Consider the following 22323-nt stretch of genomic DNA (forward strand, 5'->3'; position numbering starts at 1 on the left):
CCTTTTTTCTTGTTTTTCAAGCAAAGGTCTTTTAAGGGTTTATACATGGCACAGACCTTCGCTTCGCCTAGCCGAGTTCTGCTAGGAGCAAACCGAACCTAGTATGCTTGCGCCTTTACTATGACACGGTGTGTGGCCATCTATAGGACAGAAAATGAAATGCAACTGGTGGACAATTGAGATGATGAACAGTTGTATACTAGTAATGCGTGAAAAGAGTGCTTTATAATAAGCCTTGAATTTATGAGGGCTAGCCCGACTGCATGGTAAATACGCAAATTAATAAAACTGTTGTGTTCTTTGTCAAGACATCAGCATAAGAGTTGACTTAAGCAGAGGTAGAGTGTGCCCAGCTATAGGAGCACCAGGCGTGTGAGTCAAAGCAATTTTATGTTGTTTCTATTTGACTGTTTATGGTCAGAAGGTAGAGAAGGAGACAGAGATTAGGGGCCAAGGCGAGATTCGTAGCCCCGTCACCAGTGGGTATGTATGGGGTTTCGTAGTCGGCTACCATTAGACCAGACTGGAACAGTCCAAGCTCGTTCTATTGTGAATGATCCTTCCTCTACGGTGAAGCACGGGAGAATGACAATGTAACTGATGGTAATCACATGTTTAATGGACCTGCCATTCTTTCCTAACACAATGTGAATTTCCTGATACAAGGCGGCACCACAGTGCCAACCACCAACTCCACCCATAACACTGTCCCAGATACAATACACCTTAGAGTTCACAGTTCACAGTAAATCACTACACTGATAAATGAAAGAAAAGAAAGAGATGTAAAAATGTTAGAGGCCAAGTGCAGTCAAAAATGTGATTTTCCCTATGTTTTATATATATTTCTTCACTGTGAGGTTGGAATAATAGTGTGAAATTATGAAAATGATGATATACCCTTTGTGGTGTAAGCTGTGTTTGAAAAGACCCCCTGAAATTTCAACCTGTTTTGGTGGGAGTGAGTTTTGGCCTTCCATGGTGACATCACCAGGATGTAATTTAGTTAATAGACCAATAAGAGAGTTCCAAACCTCTCTTTTTTAATTATTTTTTTATTATTATTTTTGATTTATTTCACCTTTATTTAACCAGGTAGGCTAGTTGAGAACAAGTTCTCATTTACAACTGCGACCTGGCCAAGATAAAGCATAGCAATTCGACACATACAACAACACAGAGTTACACATGGAATAAACAAAACATACAGTCAATAATACAGTAGAACAAAAGAAAACAAAAAGTCTATATACAGTGAGTGCAAATAAGGCAAGTTAAGGCAATAAATAGGCCATGGTGGCGAAGTAATTACAATATAGCAATTAAACACTGGAATGGTAGATGTGCAGAAGATGAATGTGCAAGTTGAGATACTGGGGTGCAAAGGAGCAAGATAAATAAATAAATACAGTATGGGGATGAGGTAGGTAGATTGGATGTGCTATTTACAGATGAGCTATGTACAGGTGCAGTGATCTGTGAGCTGCTCTGACAGCTGGTGCTTAAAGCTAGTGAGGGAGATAGGAGTCTCCAGCTTCAGAGATTTTTGCAGTTCGTTCCAGTCATTGGCAGCAGAGAACTGGAAGGAAAGACGACCAAAGGAGGAATTGGCTTTGGGGGTGACCAGTGAGATATACCTGCTGGAGCGCGTGCTACTTGTGGGTGCTGCTATGGTGACCACTGAGCTGAGATAAGGCGGGGCTTTACCTAGCAGAGACTTGTAGATGACCTGTAGCCAGTGGGTTTGGTGACGAGTATGAAGCGAAAAATAATCTCTGCCAATAACAGCACATTTTCTGTTTTCCCCTCCCCAGTCAAACCACTCTCAGACAGTCCTAGCTAAGTTATTGCTTTGCTCTTTGCTAAAAACCTATTTTTGATTATTTTTGACATGTTTTATTGAAAACAATCACAGTTATGCACTTAATTGTTACCCAGAAATTATTTGATATTGAGATCAAAACTGCTGCATTGGACCTTTAAACAAAAAATAATGTTAGTAAGGGAAAGACCACTCTCTTGTGAATAGGAGTTTCTATGGTGGGTCTGGCTTTTGTTGGGTTTGGAGTTCAACCCTTCCGTGGTAGTATCAGATCAGACATGTTCTGGGGCTGGGCTGGTCTGGTCCACTGGAGAGGCTTCCTCTATTTCTATCAGCGTCTGGACCATTTCCCCGATAGATCTCTTGTTGCCAGGCAGGGAGACCCAGATATGTGCAGCTTTACATGATCAGGCCAAAAGCATTTCTGCAGGTCTTCACTGCATGGTCCTTGGCAGTTCACGTCACAGTTTAGCTTCAAGCAAAAGCATTTGAACAATTTTTTGTCTATGTGAATTGCTGGAATTTGACATACTTTAAATTCCCCTTGTGAAGGCCATTACTGAAGTAAAAGGCTTGGAAGCTAAGCATCTGGGCCCGTATTCCCAAAGAGTCCCAGAGTAGAGGGCTGATGTAGAATCAGTTTTGGATTTTAGATCATAATGGATAACATTACACGGACAGGGGGAACCTGACCCTGGATCAGCACTCCTACTTGGAGATGCTTTATGAATACTGGCCCAGGTCCCTAAAGAATCAGATCATGCCAATAAGGATTCTGTGTACTTTCTATTTCCTTGTACTGTTTGTATCTCAGACTGTTTAGTTAGCCTGAATCAGAGAAGCCTTGCGGAAACAGTCCCTTTACAAACGTTTTAATCAAAAGACGGAAATGTCAATTTGAACCCTGGCTGTCCAATCGTCCAAAACATTAACAAGCAATCCCTTTTTCAAGACTGTTCTTAACTTAAACGGACTAGTCTGGCTAACTCAAGGTTAAATACATTTAATTAAAATGCTGGAGGTCACAGCTGAACTTACAGACTTGGTGTACATCACAAATGGCACCCTATTCCCTATATAGTGCACGACTTTTGACCAGAGAGCCCTTTGGGACACAAACGATTTGTGATACAGAGCCACAGACCTCCTCTGTCTTGGAGAACTAGCAATGCCAACATCCCTCCCAGCTTGGCCGAAAATAAAAAGCTTTTGAAATAAAACCCACGAACAAGGTTGCAGCTCAAGTACCAGATGTGAGGAAATCTCAAAAGTTAAAAGGAGTTTTGGGACAACTGTTGAAAGTACTCTCATGCTTTCAAATGCTTTCAAATGCTCTCAGTTTTGATGTGCTTTGACATAAAAAGTACTAATGCATTTTAGAAACAGAAATCAGCAAGCCAGCAATCCTCCTGTGAACATGTTGTAAACAGTTTGTGACGAACATCTGGTTAACGTCTTGTTAACGTTACACAAGAACACAACACCAAACTGCTACTTTCATTATAGTATTTCCCCCCTGCTTAACAGCATCTTTATAATGTTTATCTTTTAGGCTTATGTGCCTAAGTGAACTTAATCTGTGTTTTTCTCTTCCAAATCACCACTAAATGAATCCTGGGATAGTGGTGTAATTTCAGGGGTCTGTATCGCCATGGTGACTGAAGTCTGAAAACAGGAAGTTAATGAGAATGACCTCCAACCCCTCAGGATGTCCCCCCACTGATTCCCTGTGATAGGATGGATTACCATCAGCAACCATTACACTGAGCCGCTGTCACACACACGCAGGCAGGCAGGCAGGCAGGCAGGCAGGCAGGCACACTGTGAGGTTGACCATGCGGTTGGATTGGAACAGTGAGGATGCAGATGAGGAAGATGTGTTTTTTCTTGCCAAAGTGAGGCTTTTTATTTGCAGGTGAAGAAGTATTATTATAGCTGGTGACTGTAAAATAAGTTACAAAAACAAATAAACAGGCGATGAACAAAAAGTAGGCCTAATCAACTCAAACGAAAAGCCAGGCTTCAATCATTCCTGTACCCGGTAGTATACCAACCCTACCCTGTCTGTCTCTGTCTGTGTCTTCAATACCAATACCCATCATGTGTCTGACCAATGGGAAGAAGCCCTTTCACATCCTGTTCAATTAACATTCAACAGCATGAGTTTACATATAAACATCTTCAGATGCTACACACACACATGCATAACCTTAAGCACACATATAAATAACAGTGTAACCATGCTTTAGCATCAGTACAATCTGGGGTATGAACATGTACGTCCACCCGGGATAGGAAACCTCCGCTATCCCTGTACACTGAATAAACCACGCGCTCTTGAACGCCTCCCATTGCCTGTCAATTATCTGACCAGGAAATTAACAGATAACCCTCTACAATCAATGAGGAAATACCAGGTAATAATTTACCAAAAGGACATAGCTAACCTGCCATTATACAATTAGTCAATATATGTGCTTATCATAAACCATTAACCGTTTGCAATGTGTGATTATTGATTTACTGTAAAGCATGTCTTTACATTTTGTGAAAGAGATCATAGGACAATCGCCACACTCACACACACACACTTACACACTCACACACACACTTACACACTCACACACACACTTACACACTCACACACACACTTACACACTCACACACACACTTACACACTCACACAATCACACACAGTTAATTGGTCAGACACTGTGTTCCTATTGTGACATGGTTGCCTTGACCCGGGCAGAGGAGAGGAGCAGGTGTGGTCTTACTTCATAGCAACTAGACTTGCCGGAGACAAGCAATGGGAAAACTCAGATACACAGAATCTGGTTTGCTGTGTAATATTGCAAACATGTAACTAACAGAGAACGTTATAATAACACTATAAATGCATCTTCTCACAAACTCACGTCGAATCTAGACTTTCGTCGAATTGCAGCAAACGTGAAATTTGCGAATAGCACTGTGTCATAGTTCTCCTCCACTGATATAACTATCCTTATATAACCAATGCTGACTGAGAACGGGGTTATTTTAAAGCCCTCTGCAGAGGTGTGAAGCGATTTATTAAGGATCGTATTCACTTAAATAAACAGAGGGCTTCCCAGCAGTGCCCAGCGCTGACAATGGGCATCTGGGGGCCTCGAGGCAGAGCGGAGGGGCATTGGGGCGGAGGGGTGGGGCCTTGGGGTGGAGGGGTGGGGCCTTGGGGTGGAGCGGAGGGGCATTGTTCAAAGTTTTGGTAAAGGGTGTATACACAGTCACAGTCTCACTAACCTACTTCCTGTTCTCTTTCTGATCCCTCAGCCCTTTTAATAGTTAGTCCCCCATTAATCCTTTTCCATTTCCCTATTGTAATGTGCCAGGCCCTTTCCCAGCGAACGAGGTGTGTGTTTGATAGGGATGGGGGACGCTGCTGCCACACCTCTGTCTCCTGAATCCGACACCAACAAGGTTCTCAGTAAAGGGAGGGAACAGGGATATCCCCTCCCACACAGACATGCATGTTCTCTCTCTCTCTCTCTCTCTCTCTCTCTCTCTCTCTCTCTCTCTCTCTCTCACACACACACACACACACACACACACACACACACACACACACACACACACACACACACACACACACACACACACACACACACACACACACACACACACTTACTCTCCAACAAAAGTACAATGGGTCAATCAAGAATGACAACTCAACTCAAGTCAGACAGTATATCTGTCACTCATATCGAGGAACTTCACACCACGCCTCTGGGAAAGGGCCAGGAGTTTCCTGTTTTCCTATTTTCATTTGTACCTTATAAAAGGAGTATGCAATGAATTTAAAAGCGGTTTGAGAAACAATACTCTGCAATGGATTCGCTTTTGAAACGAGTACTTCTGAAGAGCGGGTCAAGTCGCTTGTGTCTTCGCTGTACTTTTCATAGTCCTGATCATCTTTAGAGAGACCAGCAGTGTTCTAGCCTGGTCCCAGATCAGTTTGTGTCTTGGCTGTACTTTTCATAGTCCTGATCTTCTTTAGAGAGACCAGCAGGGTTCTAGCCTGGTCCCAGATCAGTTTGTGTCTTGGCTGTACTTTTCATAGTCCTGATCATCTTTAGAGAGACCAGCAGGGTTCTAGCCTGGTCCCAGATCAGTTTGTGTCTTGGCTGTACTTTTCATAGTCCTGATCATCTTTAGAGAGACCAGCAGGGTTCTAGCCTGGTCCCAGATCAGTTTGTGTCTTGGCTGTACTTTTCATAGTCCTGATCATCTTTAGAGAGACCAGCAGGGTTCTAGCCTGGTCCCGGATCAGTTTGTGTCTTGGCTGTACTTTTCATAGTCCTGATCTTCTTTAGAGAGACCAGCAGGGTTCTAGCCTGGTCCCAGATCAGTTTGTGTCTTGGCTGTACTTTTCATAGTCCTGATCTTCTTTAGAGAGACCAGCAGGGTTCTAGCCTGGTCCCAGATCAGTTTGTGTCTTGGCTGTACTTTTCATAGTCCTGATCATCTTTAGAGAGACCAGCAGGGTTCTAGCCTGGTCCCAGATCAGTTTGTGTCTTGGCTGTACTTTTCATAGTCCTGATCATCTTTAGAGAGACCAGCAGGGTTCTAGCCTGGTCCCAGATCAGTTTGTGTCTTGGCTGTACTTTTCATAGTCCTGATCTTCTTTAGAGAGACCAGCAGGGTTCTAGCCTGGTCCCAGATCAGTTTGTGTCTTGACTGTACTTTTCATAGTCCTGATCATCTTTAGAGAGACCAGCAGGGTTCTAGCCTGGTCCCAGATCAGTTTGTGTCTTGGCTGTACTTTTCATAGTCCTGATCTTCTTTAGAGAGACCAGCAGGGTTCTAGCCTGGTCCCAGATCAGTTTGTGTCTTGGCTGTACTTTTCATAGTCCTGATCTTCTTTAGAGAGACCAGCAGGGTTCTAGCCTGGTCCCAGATCAGTTTGTGCTCTTGTGTACTCCATTGCTGTCATTGTCATGACAATGAGTGACAGGCAGTTGGCATAATAGCACAAGCAGACTGGAACTCAGGCTAGCATGATTATATAGGGTTCTACTGTATCTGACTATCACACTATTGGGATTAGTGTACATCCCAAATGGCACCCCCCAATGGAGTGCACTACAGGTCAAAAGTACTACACTATATTGGGAATAGGGTGCAATATGGGATAGAGACTTAGGGTTCACCCAGGGCTACAGATGACATCATAACTTACCTACTACTGTATCACTTCACATTTAATCAATGTTTAGTTACCTTCCAGTAACATTGCCCTCCAGTAACATTACCCTCCAGTAACATTGCCCTCCAGTTACATTACCCTGCAGTTACATTATCCTCCAGTAACATTACCCTCCAGTTACATTACCCTGCAGTTACATTACCCTCCAGTTACATCTGTTACCCTCCAGTTACATCTGTTACCCTCCAGTTACATCTGTTGCCCTCCAGTTACATCTGTTACCCTGCAGTTACATCTGTTACCCTCCAGTTACCCTCCAGTTACATCTGTTACCCTCCAGTTAACCTCCAGTTACATCTGTTACCCTGAAGTTACATCTGTTACGCTCCAGTTACATCTGTTACCCTCCAGTTACATCTGTTACCCTCCAGTTACATCTGTTACCCTGCAGTTACATCTGTTATCCTGCAGTTTTATCTGTTACCCTCCAGTTACATCTGTTACCCTCCAGTTACATCTGTTACCCTCCAGTTACATCTGTTACCCTCCAGTTACATCTGTTACCCTGCAGTTACATCTGTTACCCTCCAGTTACATCTGTTACCCTCCAGTTACCCTCCAGTTACATCTGTTACCCTCCAGTTACATCTGTTACCCTCCAGTTACATCTGTTACCCTCCAGTTACATCTGTTACCCTCCAGTTACCCTCCAGTTACATCTGTTACCCTCCAGTTACATCTGTTACCCTCCAGTTACATCTGTTACCCTCCAGTTACATCTGTTACCCCTCCAGTTACATCTGTTACCCTCCAGTTACATCTGTTACCCTCCAGTTACCCTGCAGTTACATCTGTTACCCTCCAGTTACATGGAGCACTGGGACTGTGTGTTAATGTGCATGTGTTGTTTGTAGGAGAATACTGCCTTGTGCTAAATGACTTAAATGTAAATGTAAATGTATTTATTGAGAACTCTCAAAGTGATGACGGTTGGATCGCCTGTTCCGGTGTCAGGGTGATGCAACACACTCTCTTTCTCCCCCTTCCTCTCTATCTCTCCCCCTCTGCCTTTCTCTCTCTCCCTTCCTCTCTGTCTCTCCCCTTCTGCCTTTCTCTCTCTCCCTCTCTATCTCTCCCCCTCTGCCTTTCTCTCTCTCCCTTCCTCTCTATCTCTCCCCCTCTGCCTTTCTCTCTCTCCCTTCCTCTCTATCTCTCCCCCTCTGCCTTTCTCTCTCTCCCTTCCTCTCTATCTCTCCCCCTCTGCCTTTCTCTCTCTCCCTTCCTCTCTATCTCTCCCCCTCTGCCTCTCTCTCTCGCCCTTCCTCTATCTCTCCCGCTCTGCCTTTCTCTCTCTCCCTTCCTCTCTATCTCTCCCCTCTGCCTTTCTCTCTCTCCCCCTCTATCTTTCTCTCTCTCCCTTCCTCTCTATCTCTCCCCCTCTGCCTATCTCTCCCTTCCTCTCTATCTCTCCCCCTCTGCCTTTCTCTCTCACCCTTCCTCTCTATCTCTCCCCCTCTGCCTTTCTCTCTCTCCCTTCCTCTCTATCTCTCCCCCTCTGCCTTTCTCTCTCTCCCTTCCTCTCTATCTCTCCCCCTCTGCCTTTCTCTCTCTCCCTTCCTCTCTATCTCTCCCCCTCTGCCTTTCTCTCTCTCCCTTCCTCTCTATCTCTCCCCTCTGCCTTTCTCTCTCTCCCTTCCTCTCTGTCTCTCCCCCTCTGCCTTTCTCTCTCTCCCTTCCTCTCTATCTCTCCCCTCTGCCTTTCTCTCTCTCCCTTCCTCTCTATCTCTCCCCCTCTGCCTTTCTCTCTCTCCCTTCCTCTCTATCTCTCCCCCTCTGCCTTTCTCTCTCTCCCTTCCTCTCTATCTCTCCCCTCTGCCTCTCTCTCTCTCCCTTCCTCTCTATCTCTCCCCTCTGCCTTTCTCTCTCTCCCTTCCTCTCTATCTCTCCCCCTCTGCCTTTCTCTCTCTCCCTTCCTCTCTATCTCTCCCTTCCTCTTGATCTCTCACCCTCTGCCTCAGCATAGCATTCCATGCGTGCGCCATTCCAGTCTAGTTAAAGTTAGCGCTGTGGAGGCGACAATGTGTTGTAGCCGGTGGCCCCACAGTGACGCAACCCAATGATTTTATTATCTGCTCTGGAGTTGGAGGGATGCTAAGCAACGTGAACACACACTATCAATACAACTACCCCCCCCCACTGTCCAGCTCCCTTCTACTCCCCCACTGTCCAGTCCCCCCCCCCCACTGTCCAGCTCCCTCTCACTACCCCACTGTCCAGCTCCCTCTCACTACCCCACTGTCCAGTCCCCCTCCCCCACTGTCCAGCTCCCTCCCACTCCCCCCACTGTCCAGCTCCCTCTCCCCACTGTCCAGCCCCCTCCCACTACCCCACTGTCCAGTCCCCTCCCCCACTGTCCAGCTCCCTCTCACTACCCCACTGTCCAGTCCCCTCCCCCACTGTCCAGGCCCCTCCCACTCCTCCACTGTCCAGTCCCCTCCCCACTGTCCAGCCCCATTCCACTCCCCCACTGTCCAGTCCCTCCCCACTGTCCAGCCCCTCCCCCACTGTCCAGTCCCCGCCCACTCCCCCACTGTCCAGTCCCCTCCCACTCCCCCACTGTCCAGCCTCCTTCCACTCCCCCCACTGTCCAGCCCCTCCCCCACTGTCCAGTCCCCTCCCACTCCCCTCACTGTCCAGCCTCCTTCCACTCCCCCACTGTCCAGCCCCTCCCCACTGTCCAGTCCCCTCCCACTCCCTCACTGTCCAGCCCCCTCCCCCACTGTCCAGTCCCCTCCCACTCCCCCACTGTCCAGCCCCCTCCCCACTGTCCAGTCCCCTCCCACTCCCCACTGTCCAGCCCCCTCCCCCACTGTCCAGTCCCCGCCCACTCCCCACTGTCCAGCCCCCCTCCCCACTGTCCAGTCCCCGCCCACTCCCCACTGTCCAGCCCCTCCCCCACTGTCCAGTCCCCTCCCACTCCCCACTGTCCAGCCTCCTTCCACTCCCCCACTGTCCAGCCCCTCCCCCACTGTCCAGGCCCCTCCCACTCCCCCACTGTCCAGTCCCCTCCCACTCCCCCACTGTCCAGCCCCCTCCCCACTGTCCAGGCCCCTCCCACTCCCCCACTGTCCAGCCTTCTTCCCCTCCCCCACTGTCCAGTCCCCTCCCACTCCCCACTGTCCAGCCTCCTCCCACTCCCCCCACTGTCCAGTCCCTCCCCCACTGTCCAGGCCCCTCCCACTCCCCCCACTGTCCAGTCTTCTTTCACTCCCTAACTGTCCAGCCCACTCCCCCACTGTCCAGCCTTCTTTCACTCCCCTACTGTCCAGCCCCCTTCCCCTCCCCACTGTCCAGCCCCTTCCCCTCCCCCACTATCCAGCTCCCTCCCACTCCCCCACTATCCAGCTCCCTCTCACTCCCCCACTATCCAGCTCCCTCCCACTCCCCACTATCCAGCTCCCTCTCACTCCCCCCACTATCCAGCTCCCTCCCACTACCCCACTATCCAGCTCCCTCCCACTCCCCCACTATCCAGCTCCCTCCCACTCCCCCACTATCCAGCTCCCTCCCACTACCCCACTATCCAGCTCCCTCTCACTACCCCACTATCCAGCTCCCTCCCACTCCCCCACTATCCAGCTCCCTCTCACTACCCCACTATCCAGCTCCCTCTCACTACCCCACTATCCAGCTCCCTCCCACTCCCCCACTATCCAGCTCCCTCTCACTACCCCACTATCCAGCTCCCTCCCACTCCCCCCACTATCCAGCTCCCTCCCACTACCCCACTATCCAGCTCCCTCTCACTCCCCCACTATCCAGCTCCCTCCCACTACCCCACTATCCAGCTCCCTCTCACTACCCCACTGTCCAGCCCCCTTCCACTCCCCTACTGTCCAGCCCCTTCCCCTCCCCACTGTCCAGCCCCCTCCCCTCCCCACTGTCCAGTCTTCTTTCACTCCCTAACTGTCCAGCCCACTCCCCCACTGTCCAGCTCCCTCCCACTCCCCCACTATCCAGTCCCCTTCCACTCCCCCACTATCCAGCTCCCTCTCACTCCCCCACTATCCAGCTCCCTCCCACTCCCCCACTATCCAGCTCCCTCTCACTACCCCACTGTCCAGCTCCATCCCCTCCCCACTGTCCAGCCCCGTCCCCCACTATCCAGCTCCCTCTCACTACCCCACTATCCAGCTCCCTCTCACTACCCCACTGTCCAGCCCCGTCCCCCTCCCCACTGTCCAGCCCCTTCCACTCCCCACTGTCCAGCCCCTCCCCCACTGTCCAGCCCCCTTCCCCTCCCCCACTGTCCAGCCCCCTTCCACTCCCCCTCTGTCCAGCCCCCTTCCACTCCCCCTCTGTCCAGCCCCTTCCCCTACTTTCCAGAAGGGATATCCAAAGAAAAGGGATATCCAAATAAAATATAATTTGATTGGTTAAATGATTTATTGATTATTGGCACATTGATTTTGTGTTTATTGGCACAAATACTCCAAATACATGTCAATGGATATGTCATAAATAGCATGAAAATACAACTTAACCAGAGTACAATGCTATATTTGTTAACAATTTTCAATTTACCCACTCCACCACTGTCCTGCTCCCTCCACTACCCCACTATCCAGCTCCCTCCACTACCCCACTGTCCAGCCCCCCCCACTGTCCAGCCCCTCCCCACTATCCAGCTCCCTCCACCACCCCACTGTCCAGCCCCCTTCCCCTCCCCACTGTCCAGCCCCCTCCCCACTATCCAGCTCCCTCCCACTCCCCCACTATCCAGCTCCCTCTCACTACCCCACTATCCAGCTCCCTCTCACTACCCCACTGTCCAGCCCCCTTCCACTCCCCTACTGTCCAGCCCCCTTCCCCTCCCCACTGTCCAGCCCCTCCCCCACTGTCCAGCCCCTTCCCCTCCCCCACTGTCCAGCCCCGTCCCCCACTATCCAGCTCCCTCCCACTCCCCCACTATCCAGCTCCCTCTCACTACCCCACTGTCCAGCTCCATCCCCCTCCCCACTGTCCAGCCCCGTCCCCCACTATCCAGCTCCCTCTCACTACCCCACTGTCCAGCTCCATCCCCTCCCCACTGTCCAGCCCCGTCCCCCACTATCCAGCTCCCTCTCACTCCCCCACTATCCAGCTCCCTCCCACTCCCCCACTATCCAGCTCCCTCCCACTCCCCCACTATCCAGCTCCCTCCCCCACTATCCAGCTCCCTCCCACTCCCCCCACTATCCAGCTCCCTCCCACTCCCCCCACTATCCAGCTCCCTCCCACTCCCCCACTATCCAGCTCCCTCCCACTACCCCACTATCCAGCTCCCTCCCACTCCCCCCACTATCCAGCTCCCTCCCACTCCCCCACTATCCAGCTCCCTCCCACTCCCCCACTATCCAGCTCCCTCTCACTACCCCACTATCCAGCTCCCTCCCACTCCCCCACCCTCCAGCTCCCTCTCACTACCCCACTATCCAGCTCCCTCCCACTCCCCACCCTCCAGCTCCCTCTCACTACCCCACTGTCCAGCCCCCTCCCCCACTATCCAGCTCCCTCCCACTCCCCCACTATCCAGCTCCCTCTCACTACCCCACTGTCCAGCTCCATCCCCCTCCCCACTGTCCAGCCCCCTTCCACTCCCCACTGTCCAGCCCCCTCCCCCACTGTCCAGCCCCCTTCCCCTCCCCCACTGTCCAGCCCCCTTCCCCTCCCCACTGTCCAGCCCCCTTCCACTCCCCCTCTGTCCAGCCCCTTCCACTCCCCCTCTGTCCAGCCCCCTTCCACTCCCCCTCTGTCCAGCCCCTTCCCCTACTTTCCAGAAGGGATATCCAAAGAAAAGGGATATCCAAATAAAATATAATTTGATTGGTTAAATGATTTATTGATTATTGGCACATTGATTTTGTGTTTATTGGCACAAATACTCCAAATACATGTCAATGGATATGTCATAAATAGCATGAAAATACAACTTAACCAGAGTACAATGCTATATTTGTTAACAATTTTCAATTTACCCACTCCACCACTGTCCTGCTCCCTCCACTACCCCACTATCCAGCTCCCTCCACTACCCCACTGTCCAGCCCCCCCCACTGTCCAGCCCCTCCCCACTATCCAGCTCCCTCCACCACCCCACTGTCCAGCCCCTCCCCACTATCCAGCTCCCTCCACCACCCCACTGTCCAGCCCCCCCCCACTGTCCAGCCCCTCCCCACTATCCAGCTCCCTCCACTACCCCACTGTCCAGCTCCCACCCACTCCACCCCCACTGTCCAGCCCCCTCCCCCACTGTCCAGCCCACTCCAACTCCCCCCACTGTCCAGCCCCTTCCACTGTCCAGCCCCTCTCCACTATCCAGCTCCCTCCACTACCCCACTGTCCAGCCCCCCCCACTGTCCAGCCCCTCCCCACTGTCCAGCTCCCTCCACCCCCACTGTCCAGCTCCCACCCACTCCACCCCCACTGTCCAGCCCCTCCCCACGTCCAGCCCACTCCAACTCCCCCACTGTCCAGCCCCCTTCCACTCCCTCTCTCTCCAGCCCTCTCCAACCCCCCACTGTCCAGCACCCTACCCTACTATCCAGCCCCCTCCCCTCCCCACTGTCCAACCCCTCCCACTTCCCCTCTGTCCAGCCCCTCCCACTTCCCCTCTGTCCAGCCAATCCAAACCCCCCCTCTGTCCAGCCCCTCCCCCTCCCCACTGTCCAACCCCTCCCACTTCCCCTCTGTCCAGCCCCTCCCTCTTCCCCTCTGTCCAGCCCCTCGCACTTCCCCTCTGTCCAGCCAATCCAAACCCCCCCTCTGTCCAGCCCCCTCCCCTACCCTCCAGCCCCTCCCACTTCCCCTCTGTCCTGCCCACTCCAACACCCCCTCTGTCTAGCCCCCTCCCCTACTCTCCAGCCCTTCCCCCTCCCCCACTGTCCAGCCCCTCCCCCACTGTCCAGCCCCTCCCCTCCCCACTGTCCAGTCCTTCCCACTCCCCCACTGTCCAGCCCCTCCCACTCCCCCACTGTCCAGCCCCTCCCACTCCCCCACTGTCCAGCCCTTCCCACTTCCCCCACTGTCCAGCCCCTCGCACTTCCCCACTGTCCAGCCACTCCAACTCCCCTCTGTCCAGCCCCCTCCCCCACTCTCCAGCCCCTCCCCCTCCCCAATGTCCAGTCCTTCCCACTCCCCTCACTGTCCAGCCCTCCCACTCCCCCACTGTCCAGCCCCTCCCACTCCCCCCACTGTCCAGCCCCTCCCACTCCCCCACTGTCCAGCCCTTCCCACTCCCCCACTGTCCAGCCCCTCCCACTCCCCCACTGTCAGCCCCTCCCACTTCCCCTCTGTCCAGCCCCTCCCCCACTGTCCAGCCCCTCCCACTCCCCCACTGTCCAGTCCTTCCCACTCCCCCACTGTCCAGCCCCTCCCACTCCCCCACTGTCCAGCCCCTCCCACTCCCCACTGTCCAGCCCCTCCCACTCCCCCACTGTCCAGTCCTTCCCACTCCCCCACTGTCCAGCCCCTCCCACTCCCCCCACTGTCCAGTCCTTCCCACTCCCCCACTGTCCAGCCCCTCCCACTCCCCCACTGTCCAGCCCCTCCCACTCCCCCCACTGTCCTGTCCTTCCCACTCCCCCACTGTCCAGCCCCTCCCACTCCCCCCACTGTCCTGTCCTTCCCACTCCCCCACTGTCCAGCCCCCTCCCACTCCCCCACTGTCAGCCCCTCCCACTTCCCCTCTGTCCAGACCCCTCCCCCACTGTCCAGCCCCTCCCACTTCCCCACTGTCCAGCCCCTTCCCACTCCTCAAACATGACTTACAAATACAAAACCTAGAAAGTAAAGTAAAATGTCTGTTTGATACTGACATTTTTGTTAAAAGGGACATCCAAATAAAATATAATTTGATTGGTTAATTGATTGATTGATGATTGGCACATTGATTTTGTGTCTTAAGTTTATTGGCACAAATATTCCAAATATATGTCAATGGATATGTCATAAATAGCATGAAAATACAACTTAACCAGAGTACAATGCTATATTTGTTAACAATTTTCAATGAAACCACAACTTGCTTAGCCACAGCTCTGGTCTAACAATGAAAAACTGCACATTTGGCACAACATGTATTAAATGAATCAATATTATGCATACTAGGCAGTTACAAAGGTATATTGTATTGTTATTTAAAATTATGAGCACTGTTTTAAAAGGAAGCATAAAAAGCTGTGCATATTGAACTTGAGAGAGATACTTTGACTTCATTAGACAATCTCTTCCTACAAGTTCACTTTACATTGCCATAGTGAGCTTTGACCGTGAAAAGTCAGCCAGTCTACTACATATCTAAAACGTAACATTAAGTACCTATTAAATGTTCACTTCAAACATCAACAGAGCAGCAATAGAGTCACAGATACATCACGTGACGTGCATGAGAATAGTAGAATGGAGAATCATGGTCCACCGTGTAACAATCCTTTATGCTCCAGGATGAAGTTTCCCCTAGGTACAGATCTAGGATCAGCTTCTCCTCCCCCAATCTAACCTTAACCATTAGTGAGGAAAATGCAAAAATGACTCAAGATCAGAATCTAGGGGCAACTTCACCTTACTTTATCCTTCCTTTCCAATAACTCATCTTTGGATACTCCATATTTACCTCCATGATCTTGATCCTGGTCTTTTCAAATGTCCAGGGAGAACAAACCACCAGAATTTCAGATAGGATCTTAGCTACAGAACAGTTAGTCTTTCTAGCAGGGGTTGGAACCGGTTCAGGGAACAGAACCCAAAAAATGGAAAATAACGTAATTTTTCAAGGAACAGAAACGGAACCGGAAAACGAAAGGGATCCATACTGTTCCGGAACAGAACCGTTATTTTAAAAGCATGGGAACCGATTAATAACGTTATTTTATGTTCCAAGCATTTTTTATAGTCTCTCAAAAAAACACAGCAAAGCACCTATGCAATGCCCTCACTCCGTCACTCAGAAACTTATTCCAGTGTCTGCCTGCAAACTGAAAATCTTTGCCAGTGTGTGTGCATGTTTAGGCTATCTGCCCCTCCCCCTTCTGAAGCATAGGCTTCTGTACTGACGTTACCATAGGCTACTGTACTGACGTTACCATAGTCTACTGTACTGACGTTACCACAGGCTACTGTACTGACGTTACCATAGGATACTGTACTGACGTTACCATAGGCTACTGTACTGACATTACCATAGTCTACTGTACTGACGTTACCATAGGCTACTGTACTGACGTTACCACAGGCTACTGTACTGACGTTACCATAGGCTACTGTACTGACGTTACCATAGTCTACTGTACTGACGTTACCATAGGCTACTGTACTGACGTTACCATAGACTACTGTACTGACGTTACCATAGTCTACTGTACTGACGTTACCATAGGCTACTGTACTGACGTTACCATAGGCTACTGTACTGACGTTACCATAGGTTACTGTACTGACGTTACCATAGGCTTCTGTACTGACGTTACAAGCGGAATTCAGAAGATAGGGAGAGAGATTTTTAATCAGTTAGAGAAGAATGGATTAACTTTTTGAATGCTAGTTATGAATACTAAAGGCCTAGTTATCACGTTTCACATTGGATTTATTAACTATAAAAAGGTAAGACGTATTTTTTAATTCTGGTGCATACACAAGCTTGTTAGATAGCTAGCTCAAGCTTGTTAGCTAGCTAGCTCCAGCTTGTTAGATAGCTAGCTCCAGCTTGTTAGATAGCTAGCTCCAGCTTGTTAGCTAGCTAGCTCCAGCTTGTTAGCTAGCTAGCTCCAACTTGTTAGCTAGCTAGCTCAAAGGACATTCAATGTTCCTCCATAGAAGCCGCTCCTCATAGGTATAACTCTGTGGACCTAAATTCAGATCATGCATGTCTTAACAAGATGCCCAGCACTTCAAGCCTCTTCCTTAACCCTCTGTCGCTCTCTCCGCAATATTTCAGTCGCATCTTGCGCCACTTGTTTGTCAACTAGCTTGCCTGCTCTATCCACACTGATTGGTAAAGTCATTTAATGAGCTAAATGTAAACAACTGTTGACTTGAAGAAACAAGAAAGGAACGATATAAACAGGTACTTTTTTGGGGTTCGAACCAGTTCAGAACTTTATTTTGCTTGTCGTAACAACGGAACAGAATGAAAAAAAGATGGGTCAACTTTTGGAAATGAATTTCAGTTCCAACTCCTGCTTTCCAGGCATATAGCCCTTCCAGATAGTATCTCATCTACAAAACAGCTAGAGTTTGTAACCCATTCTAGTCCTTCAGCTAAGCATCTGTTTTTGATAATGTGTGAGTCCTTCATACCCAACCAGCTCAGACATCCCTCAACTCTCTCCAGTCTCTTGTCATTCGATACCTTTTTGTTCAAACTTCAAATTGTTCCATTTAACAGTCCCACTGTTCCACTGTCCAAGTCTTCCCCTCAGGCCACAGCGGCACCTTGACTACAAATTGTTGAAACTTCAAACTTTAACAGTCCCTCTCTTCCCTCAGGGCTCAGACCACGCAGAGTCCATGGTTGGCCATGAGGGCCGTCTGACTCTCCCTCCTCCGGTCCTTCTTCCTCCCCAGCCGGACCCTCCAGCAGACAGCACTGGACCCCAGGAGGGCTAGGCCAGCCGACAGCAGAACCAGCCCCAGCACCGAGATGGTGGAGCCGTGGGAGTTGAACGTGTATGCCACGGCCGTTACCACAATACCGGCGATAAGGACCACCACGCCAAATGGCACGGTGCACCGGTAGCACGACATCTCTGCCCCGCCGGTGGCCGCCGTCAGCTGCACCTCGTTGATTAACGGGACGGTCGTCACAACAACGCTACGGTCCTTCTGGTTGTGGTTGTTGTTGTTGGATTTCTCTGTAATGACTTTCTCAGAGGTAGATGTGGGCATTTTCATGGCGCTTTTGGGGACTTTCGGTGCACTTTTATTGATAGAGTCATCTGGAATAGAGATTTTGCTGGCTAGGAAAAGGTGGGCCATCTTGACATTCAGTGGTCAACCTGTCAATCTGTGTAGCCTACAGACAGAGAAAAATACATTTTAGTCATATTGAAAACAAAACAGAGAACCCAGATTACACTGAAATAGCACAACTATAAAGGATCTGAACAGAGCACAATTTACTGAATTGAAGCCTGTGCACATTGAAATGAATTGAGATCTCTGTGCAGGGCCAGCCCGCCCATTAGGCAGGATTAGGAGGCCGCCTATAGTGGCAGATTGACAAGGGCGGCATTTTCCAAGCTAAACTGACCAAGACGCGCCTCCAACAATACATAAAACCTCATAATTACAGGCATTCGGAAAGTATTCAAAACCCTTCCCTTTTTCCACATTTTGTTATGTTACAGACTTATTCTAAAATGGATTACAAAAATATATTCTCCTCATTAATCTACACACGATACCCCATACAGGTTTTATACATTTTTGCAAAAAATAACAAATAATAATAATACCTTATTAATACCTTAAGTATTCAGACCCTTTGCTATGAGACTCGAAATTAAGCTCAGATGCATCCTGTTTCCATTGATCATCCTTGAGATGTTTCTATAACTTGATTGGAATTCAATTGATTGGACATAATTTGGAAAGGCACACACCTGTCTATATAACGTCCAACAGTTGACAGTGCATGTCAGAGCAAAAACCAAGCCATGAGGTGGAAGGAATTGTCCGTAGAGCTCCGAGACAGGATTGTGTCGAGGCACAGATGCCGTAGCACTTGCTTCTGTCATCATGAAGTGCTTTGAGAGACTAGTCAAGGATCATATCACCTCTACCTTACCTGACAACCTAGACCCACTACAATTTGCGTACCGCCCCAACAGGTCCACAGATGATGCAATCGCCATCACACTGCCCTATCCCTTCTGGACAAGAGGAATACCTATGTAAGAATGCTGTTCGTTGACTACAGCTCAGCATTCAACACCATAGTACCCTCCAAGCTCATCATTAAGCTTGAGGCCCTGGGTCTCAACCCGACTCTGTGCAATTGGGTCCTGGATTTCCTGACGGGCCACCCTCAGGTGGTGAAATTAGGAAACAATATCTCCACTTCGCTGATCCTCAGCCCCCTCCTGTACTACCTGTTCACCCATGACTGCGTGGCCATTCACACCTCCAACTCAATCATCAAGTGTCACGTCCTGACCCTAGTAAGATGTAATTTTCTATAGTATAGTAGGTCAGGGTGTGACAGGGGGTGTTTTGGGTTCTTCTATATTTTCTATTTCTATGTTTAAGTTCTAGTTTTTCTATTTCTATGTTGGGGTTGTTTGGGTTGATCTCCAATTGGAGGCAGCTGATCCTCGTTGCCTCTGATTGGAGATCATATTTAAGTAGGGGTTTTTCTTCGTGGGTAGTTGTTTTCTGTTTAGTGTATGTCACCTGACGGAACTGTTGTCGGTCGTTTTATTGTTTTGTTTAAGTATATTCATTAAAAGTAAATATGAGCACTCTACACGCTGCGCCTTGGTCCCCTTTATATGACCCGCGTTACATCAAGTTTGCAGATGACACAACAGTAGTAGGCTTGATTACCAACAACGACGAGACAGTCTCTAGGGAGGAAGTGAGGGCATTCGGAGTGTGGTATCAGGAAAACAACCTCTCACTCAACGTCAACAAAACAAAGGAGATGATTGTGGACTTCAGGAAACAGCAGAGGGTGCTACCCCCTATCCACATCAACGGGACAGTAGTGGAGGAGGTGGAATGTTTTAAGTTCCTCGGCGTACAGATCACGGACAAACTGAAATGGTCCACCCACACAGACAGTGTGGTGAAGAAGGCGCAACAGCGACAGCGCCTCTTCAACCTCAGGAAGCTGAAGAAATTTGGCTTGTCACCTAAAACCCTCGCAAAATTTTACAGATGCACAATTGAGAGCATCCTATTGGGCTGTATCACCGACTGATACGGTAAATGCACCGCCCACAACCGTAGGGCTCTCCAGAGGGTGAACGTCATTATATTCACTAGTAATAATAAGAAATATTGTTGAAAAAAAGAGCCAGAATCTCAATTGGTGGGAATGAAATGGAACAAGTCACATCCACTAGATTCCTCTGAGTTCTAATTGATGAACAGTTATCCTGGAAAGATCCGAATCAATTTGTCTGCAGCAAAATTATGAAATCAGTTGATATCATCAGAAAGATTTTTTGGTTCATCAGGCTTGCTTCCTAACTCTATACTATAGCAAAAAATATGATATGTATTTTATTTTTTTATCACTTGTTTTCTTTGGTGCATATAAATGTAACTTAAACAGTACAGTAAAGAGAAGTTAAGTATAGTTCAGTACAGTACAATAGTAAAGCACAGTAGAGTATTAGAGTATAATATACTGTATTGTACACTACTTTACTCTAATGACCTCTACTCAAGATGTATTTTCAACTTTCATTCAGAACCGAAAATGAACCTTATAACGGAATGTATTTTAAACATCCGGAAAATACGTATTTTCACCTTTCATTCCGATCTTAAAATGAACCTAACTTCAATGTCTGGAAAAAAATATGTATTTTAGATGTTTTTTCAATGTCATTTTGGTTACTGGGACTATTCTAGGTATAGGAGGGCGGGAATTTTTGTTGGTCTCGCCTAGGGAGGCAGAATGGCCAGGTCCTGGCCTGTCTCTGTGCCTATGCATAGCCCTGTCAGTAATATTTCCACCGGATGCATCGTTGGCAGTTGAACTTGAGGCCTTTACAACGTGCAACATAACTGTCAAATTAGAACGACGGGCAACGTTAGGAGACCTCCGTAAAACCAGAGCCGGCCAATTTCATAAACAGTCTGCTCTAATGATGAAATAGAAGATGTTAAAAACCATTGAAACAGCTATGATGTATCATATGTTATCAACACTTTACTTCTCTGTCGATGTCCACTGGGATGCGGTGCAAAATATCGAAGTCTAGGCTCTTGCTCGAGCACGCGCTTTATGGAGATTTTTTTGGGGGGAGTCGATAAAAATGAATCTCTTTATCAACATTTAGATGCCGACTGTTTCCATATTTTACACATAACCCATGCACATATTGTAGTTTCAGGGATATGATATTCAATGCAAGTAATAACTGTGAATGTCACCATTAAAGTCAAATAAATAATTTTAAACTTACTGTATTCTGGAGCTCTTTTCATTCTCTGACGTCCTCGAATGCGTCCTTGGAGTAACAGAATGCTACGGTCAGCCTGTTCACTCTCATCTCGTTCTTGGAGTTGTCTGTCATGTCATCCGTTCGTTTTTTGACCATTATTAGTTAGTTTTTTTTTCTTCTCCAAATACAAATACAATATACGACTCCCCTGTTTACCTTTCACCCGAATTAGATATATTATATAGCCAAGCACCGTTTATTTCACTCACTTCTAATCTCTCTATACCGTGTCCATGTGCCGTGCAAGGCAGCTGATGTTCTAAACGAGCGCAGTCATGTCTAGAAAGCTGTGACTCTATTCCATGATCTGGTCTACAACGTCTTGGAGAATCATGCGGGGGGATATCAATAGCTAAAGAGGGGAGTGGCTGTGAGACACGACTCTCCTCTCCCCCTCACCTAGTAAACGAGCAAGGAAAACTTTTAACCCTTCCCACTCGGGAAGACAGGGACACAGTTGAACTGATAAGACTGCTGTCTATTATTATTGATTTCCAAATATGCAGCAAACGCAATTTCAACGTGTTTATGACCCATAGCATCCATCACATCTAGTTATGTATTTAAACAACAATTACGTTCTTCTTCATTGTTTTACCAGTAGCTTATATCACATAACAGCAAGCATTTAATCATGTCTACTGTTATGATGTAATGCGCTGTTTCATCCATGTTGTTCATTTCTACTTGTGTTTCAATGTGTCGAGACTCACCCATGGCACTGCCTATGCTTTATATGCAAACTAAGGTATGGCCTTTACACTATGTTTGTATAAGGGCTGGTAACCCTAGCATCTAATGGTTCTGTGTGTGTGTCTGTGTCTGTGTGTGTGTGTGTGTGTGTGTGTGTGTCTGTCTGTCTGTCTGTCTGTCTGTCTGTCTGTCTGTCTGTCTGTCTGTCTGTCTGTCTGTCTGTGTTTAAGTAATGGCTTGGTATTATTTTAACCCCTTGTTTCGGGGTCTGGTTCTTGTTCACATGGGGAGTAGTCCTGACTGCTTTCCTTCCTGGACTCAATGCTTTCCTAACTGACACTCAATATTTCCACACAGGGATGCAACAAACTCTTACTCTCCATTGTTGCACAATGCCATTGCACCAT

At 48.6% G+C, this 22323-nt stretch overlaps 1 protein-coding gene across 1 annotated transcript; it reads right to left on the reverse strand.

The window, feature by feature from the left end:
* Positions 1-14937: 14937 nt before the first annotated feature.
* LOC106589862 (transmembrane protein 100) lies at positions 14938-21571 on the reverse strand. Its single transcript, XM_014180266.2, has 2 exons — positions 21185-21571; positions 14938-18060 (listed from the first exon to the last, which is right to left on the reverse strand). Exon 2 carries the CDS (start codon positions 18021-18023, stop codon positions 17538-17540), a length of 486 nt encoding a protein of 161 aa, XP_014035741.1. The 5' UTR covers positions 18024-18060; positions 21185-21571; the 3' UTR covers positions 14938-17537.
* Between the last annotated feature and the right edge of the window lie 752 nt (positions 21572-22323).

Source organism: Salmo salar, chromosome ssa28, assembly GCF_905237065.1.
Source record: "Salmo salar chromosome ssa28, Ssal_v3.1, whole genome shotgun sequence".
Lineage (NCBI taxonomy): Eukaryota > Metazoa > Chordata > Actinopteri > Salmoniformes > Salmonidae > Salmo > Salmo salar.